Source organism: Pelobates fuscus, chromosome 1 (genome assembly GCF_036172605.1).
Source record: "Pelobates fuscus isolate aPelFus1 chromosome 1, aPelFus1.pri, whole genome shotgun sequence".
In the NCBI taxonomy this organism is placed as follows: domain Eukaryota; kingdom Metazoa; phylum Chordata; class Amphibia; order Anura; family Pelobatidae; genus Pelobates; species Pelobates fuscus.
The window spans coordinates 95,895,229-95,901,228 of record NC_086317.1 but is presented as its reverse complement, the minus strand read 5'-3'; the positions used below and the strand labels follow the sequence as shown (position 1 = coordinate 95,901,228).

Genomic DNA, 6,000 nt, shown 5'->3' with positions numbered 1-6,000 from the left:
TGAAACTATGTAGAATACAACAAAACTGCAATTAGATTGGCATATAAAATTACACCAAACAATTATCTTTCATTTTCACTCAATTTTGCATAACAACTGTAGGCTTAAATTTATACAGCAAACCACGCAGTGCTTACATTTCCTGTGGTTGTGATCTGTATTAGGTTATACTCCCTGTTACTGTCTCCATATTTACAACATCTGTAGGAAAAGTTGCACCTTGAGATGATTCCACTATTACTTTTGCTAGGATCCTGTACACTAGGTAAGTCCACAAAAATGTATAATTTATTCCTGCCTAGTTTGTAATTACATGTAAAATCCAATTAGTAATCAATTAGTAGCACTTTATTCCAGAGTTACACCTGTTTTACCTTGCTAAATCTCTTTAAAAATATTGTTCCTTCCTGTGTTGGTAAAGACCATAATGAATAGGTTAAAAGCTTGCCTGGTGTGATGATACAATAAAACTGGATTATTTATTTATTTTATATTCAATTATTTTAATAGTCGTGTATGAAGGCATAACTCTTAGAAAATCTATCAAGTTATAAAGTGACAGCCTATGAAAAATCTTAGCAGCAGACTTATCCAGCATGCTTTGTTTGTAATATTTAAAGCACCTTTGTGTCTTTTTAAATGAATTAAAGAAGACAATGCCCTGATTGCATGCAATTTACCTTGGATTATGGCTCATTATAAATCATATTGGAATTATAATGTTATTCATAGGAGCATGTAACAGAACATGATCACCACCTGTTTGACTACTTAAGTTTTTGTTATTGTTTTTTTTTATTTTTTATTACTATTTGTCCTGTAGTGTGAGGAGTGGTAGTTATAAATAAATTGAGCGTTAAGGTGGCCTTTAATGATATTCCCTTGTTCTATTTACCTGCTTATAAGTAGTTTTTGTGTATAAGCTGGACCATTTAGGATCCCCCTTACTCTTCTATTTTTAAAAATGTTGTTTTCTCATTGTGCATCTCCCCTTTACAATCCGATTTAAAGGGAATCTATAGCGCCAGGAAAACAAGCAAAGGGAGAAGCTATAGTGCGGCAGACATTTTTTTTAACCCCTTCTACACCATGGGGGGGAAGGTGACACCATGGGGGGGGGGAGGTGACACCCCGTACAAGGGGTTAAAAACCCTTTCTGTCACGTACTTGGGTCCAGCACTGATGTCCCTCGGTTCTGGCTTGGGTCCGCCTTCTCTCCTCCCCCACCTAATTCAGCTATGGCCACTGTCAGGGGCGGACTGACCGGCCGGGCCCTCGGACCATGTCCGCGCGGAACAGGAGTTTCTGTTTCCTGTACCCGGCCGGACTGACAGGAAGGTGCACACTCAGTGTGTGTGCACCTTCCTATCACTCCGGCCGGCACCGCGGACGCAGAGCAGCTCGGCCACGCTACGGGGAGGGGGTAAAAAGAGGGAGGGAGAGGAGGGGGTAAAAAGAGGGAGGGGGGGGAGTTAAAAGAGAGAGAGGGGGGGGAGTTAAAAGAGAGAGAGGGGGGGGGAGTTAAAAGAGAGAGGGGGGGGGGTTAAAAGAGAGAGGGAGGGGTTAAAAGAGAGAGGGAGGGGGGTTAAAAGAGAGAGGGAGGGGGTTAAAAGAGAGAGGGAGGGGGTTAAAAGAGAGAGGGAGGGGGGTTAAAAGGGAGGGGGGTTAAAAGAGAGAGGGGGTTGTTAAAAGAGATGGGTTAAAAGAGAGAGGAAGGGGGGGTTAAAAGAGAGAGGGAGGGGGGGTTAAAAGAGAGAGGGAGGGGGGTTAAAAGAGAGAGGGGGTAAAAAGAGAGAGGGGGTAAAAAGAGAGAGGGGGTAAAAAGAGAGAGGGGGTAAAAAGAGAGAGGGGAGTAGGGGGGGTAAAAAGAGACTGAGGGGGGATAAAAAGAGAGGGAGGGGGGTAAGAAGAGAGGAGTAAGAAGAGAGAGGGAGGGGGGTAAGAAGAGAGAGGGAGGGGGGTAAGAAGAGAGAGGGAGGGGGTAAGAAGAGAGAGGGAGGGGGGTAAGAAGAGAGAGGGAGGGGGGTAAGAGGAGGGAGGGGGGTAAGAGGAGGGAGGGGGGTAAGAAGAGAGGGGGGTAAGAAGAGAGGGGGGTAAGAAGAGGGAGGGGGAGTAAGAAGGGGGTAAGAAGAGGGGGAGTAAAAGAGGAAGGGGGGGTAAGAAGAGGGGGAGGGGAGAGTAAGAAGAGGGGGAGGGGGGTAAGAAGAGGGGAGAGTAAGAAGAGAGGGGGGGAGTAAAGGGGGTAAGAAGAGGGGAGGGGGGGAAAGAAGAGCGGGGAGGGGGTAAGAAGAGGGGGGAGGGGGTAAGAAGAGGGGGGAGTAAGAAGAGGGGGAGAATAAGAAGAGGGGGAGAGTAAGGAGATGGGGAGGGGGGAGTAAGAAGAGGGGGAGAGTAAGAAGGGGGGTAAGAAGAGAGTGGGAGTAAGAAGGGGGTAAGAAGAGGGGGAGGGGGGAGTAAGAGGAGGGCAATTGCCCCCTCCCCTGTCCGCAGGCACCGTGCGGGCAGACGGCAGGGGAGGGAGGAAGAGAGGACCCGGGAGCTCAGCCTGCAGCTCCTCTGGGTCCTTCTTGCGCGAGCACAGATCGTTGCCGCGGTTACCACGGCAACGTTACGGCTCTTGCGAGAGTAAACTCTAGCCCTGGAGCTACGGGCTAGAGTTCACTCTCAACACTGTGACCACCAGGGATTCCTGGTGGTCGCAGTGGTGAGAGTGAACTTTAGCCCCATAAACACACTGCCCCCACACACCATACACATCCACACACTGCCCCCCATACACACACACACTGCCCCCACACACACCATACACATTTACACACATTGCCTCACACACACACACACATACACTGCCCACTAACATTGCCACACACATACACAGCCCCCTCGTACACACATTCACACACTACACCCCCTCACACACACTGAACCTTTCACACACACTGCACCCCTTACACATTGCACCACTGCTCCTATACCCTACTACAGCCTCATATCCCAGCAGACCCCAGGTAAGTTGTCAAACTGTTCTTAAACGGTTTGACTACTTACTCTGGGAGGGGGGCCCGGCCCTCCTGGCACCATAACGACTACACAGAGTAGTAGTGGTTATTGTGCATGGATTATTTCTTTGAATAATCTACGAGTGACCAAGTAGCCAGCAAGCGAGCCAACCCACAGGCCAGCCAGCCTACAGGCCACCAGTTAGGCTTAAAGCCAGCAAACCCACAGCCTGCCAACCGCAGCCAGCAAGCCACAGCCTGCCAGCCGCAGCCAGCAAGCCCACAGCCTGCCAGCCGCAGCCAGCAAGCCCACAGCCTGCCGGCAGTAGCCAGCAAGCCCACAGCCTGCCAGCAAGCCCACAGCCTGCCAGCCGCAGCCAGTAAGCCCACAGCCTTCCAGCAAGCCCACAGCCTGCCAGCCGCAGCCAGCAAGCCCACAGCCTGCCAGCCGCAGCCAGCAAGCCCACAGCCTGCCGGCAGTAGCCAGTAAGCCCACAGCCTGCCAGCAAGCCCACAGCCTGCCAGCCGCAGCCAGTAAGCCCACAGCCTTCCAGCAAGCCCACAGACTGCCAGCCAGCAACAGTAATTAAGGTAAGAGGAGCCAACTTGGCCTAGGTATCAGCTATGTTGTGTTGCTATATTGTGAATAGGAACCAGAGTGTTGGAGAGACCCCCCTCCAGGCCCCATTAGACTCCATTGTAGTCTCTAATGGGACCTGGAGGAAATTCTTTCTAACACACTCTCTAAAGGACACTGAGATAGCCTCTGCTAGAATGCTCCCCCCCCCTCCATGGCCCATTAGCCCTCAATTGTAGTCTCTACTGGGGCCTGGAGGCGACTGTTTCCAGCAGGGACACTGAGATGGCCTCTGTTAGAAAGACCCCCTTCCAAGCCTATTAGACTCCATTGTAGTCTCTAATAGGGCCTGGAGGGGACTCTTTCTAACACACTCTCTAAAGGACACAGATAGCCTCTGCTAGAAAGACCCCCCTCCATGGCCCATTAGCCCTCAATTGTAGTCTCTACTGGGGCCTTGAAGGGATTATTGCACTTTTGTTCCTTGTGTCTAAAGATTGTGTAGGGTGTGGCTGGAGGCGGTGCATGGAGGCGGGACATGGGTGGCGCTTGCTGCGGAGTATGGGTGGGGCCTGTAAGGGGGCCCTTGATTTATTTTGCCCGGGGGCCCTGAGGGTTCTCAGTCCGCCCCTGGCCACTGTCGCATTAGGATTTTGGGTGATGCTGGATGCCCCCATGTATAGCGTGATAACATCCAGCGTCACTTAGATGACAAAAGTCACCAAACAGCCCATAAGTCTCCAGTGGCTGTCTGGTAGAGCAGGAATTGGCTTGCAACCCTAGCAAACCAATTGAGTTAACCTTAGCAGGTAATTATTGTAGTTTCTTAAAAACTACAATAATTACCTGCTCCGGGTTAAGGGACCTGGGACAGTGTATCCAGACCTCTTCAAAGATCTGAAGTGGTCTGGGTTCCTAAAGTGTCCCTTTAATTACAGCTACAGCTCTTATGAACATCATAGTAGTGGAGAAAAAAGGTGGGAGGTAGGCGGCGCCAGTGAATATGTACTAAAAGCAGGTAAAACAGATATATAGTCTTAAGAAAAAAAAAATTAAGTAAAAATAAGAGTTTCAGAGGTAGAGTCCAGGAAAACCTTTAGAATACTGTATGTCAAAGCCAACGGTAATTCAATCAAGGGGAAGCCGCTCTATGAAGTAAGCATGTACTTAAAGTCCGTATGTGGAGATAAAAGAAGCAACTAATGGTGTTGGTGCAATATATTCAACAATCAGGTAGCAGCTGGTAAAAAGTCTGATATGATCCTTCTCATCTTTAATAAAATACAATACAGTTATTAAAATGTCCACAACGCGTTTCGTCAGCAGGCTTTATCAAGGGGAAATGCAGAGAACATAACCTGGCAAGCATGGGTTTATAAAGGGAATGAGACAGCTTGCGTAATTAAAAATGGCACCTAAATGACATCATAATTACATAATTAGTATATTAAAACAAAGTTAGAAATTCATATATTCATATATATTGAGAAACAGAAGTGTATATATAGTAAAAACAAAGAGAATGTTACCTGCGCTCTGGCCTAAATCCCCATGTACATTTAAACTAAATAAACTTTGCTGGTATCAGACTAAGTGTAAACATCTCTAATGAGAAATGTCTCTGATGAGACAGGAAGGGGTGCTGCCCCTACATACTTATAAACTCTTAATAAGACAAACGTGGGGAGGCTGGCAGCAATGTAACATAGCTGTGTGATACAAAATTCATATACAAACACAAAGATAAAGCACCGCGCTTACAGCAGCAGTAGCTTAGTATCCAACAGCTTAAAATACATAGTAAAAACAAAGAGAACATTAACTGCACTCTGGCCTAAATCCCCATGTACATTTAAACAAAATGGAGGCTCTTTAGTTTTATTCCATTGGCCATTTGATACCAGCAAGGTGATTTGTATGTGTTATAGCCCTATTCAGGGTTAAGTATGTAGGGGTTTATAAAACACCCCTTCATGTCTCATTAGAGTTGTTTACACTTTGTCTGATACCAGCAAGTTTATTGTATGTGTAGAAGCCCTATAAAGGGTTAAATGTGAAAGGGTTTATAAAATACCCCTTACTGTCTCATTGGAGATTCTTGGCTGACATCAGCATATCTAATGGCTAGTGTAGGAACCTATTGAGGCTTGGCTTGACGTGGCTGGTGAGCTTATACATTCAAATGGCCATTGGAATAAAACTAAAGAGCCTCCATTTTGTTTAAATGTACATGGGGATTTAGGCCAGAGCGCAGGTAACGTTTTCTTTGTTTTACTATGTATTTTAAGCTGTTGGATACTAAGCTACTGCTGCTGTAAGCGCGGTGCTTTATCTTTGTGTTTGTATAAGAAGTGTATATATGATTGAAATAAATAAGTAGTAGTAGAAAACGAGGGTTGTGAAAGTATGTATATTTTTTTGACA

The 6,000-nt window shown here is 46.9% G+C and overlaps 1 protein-coding gene across 1 annotated transcript in view; it reads left to right on the top strand.

Moving 5' to 3' along the window:
• The first annotated feature begins 207 nt into the window (after nt 1-207).
• Nucleotides 208-6,000, top strand: part of LOC134590500 (uncharacterized) — a 49,921-nt gene continuing 44,128 nt past the window's right edge. Inside the window, exon 1 of the mRNA XM_063444408.1 lies at nt 208-265. Coding sequence (XP_063300478.1) covers nt 226-265 — 40 coding nt within the window. The 5' untranslated portion in view covers nt 208-225. The remainder of the gene's footprint in view (nt 266-6,000) is intronic.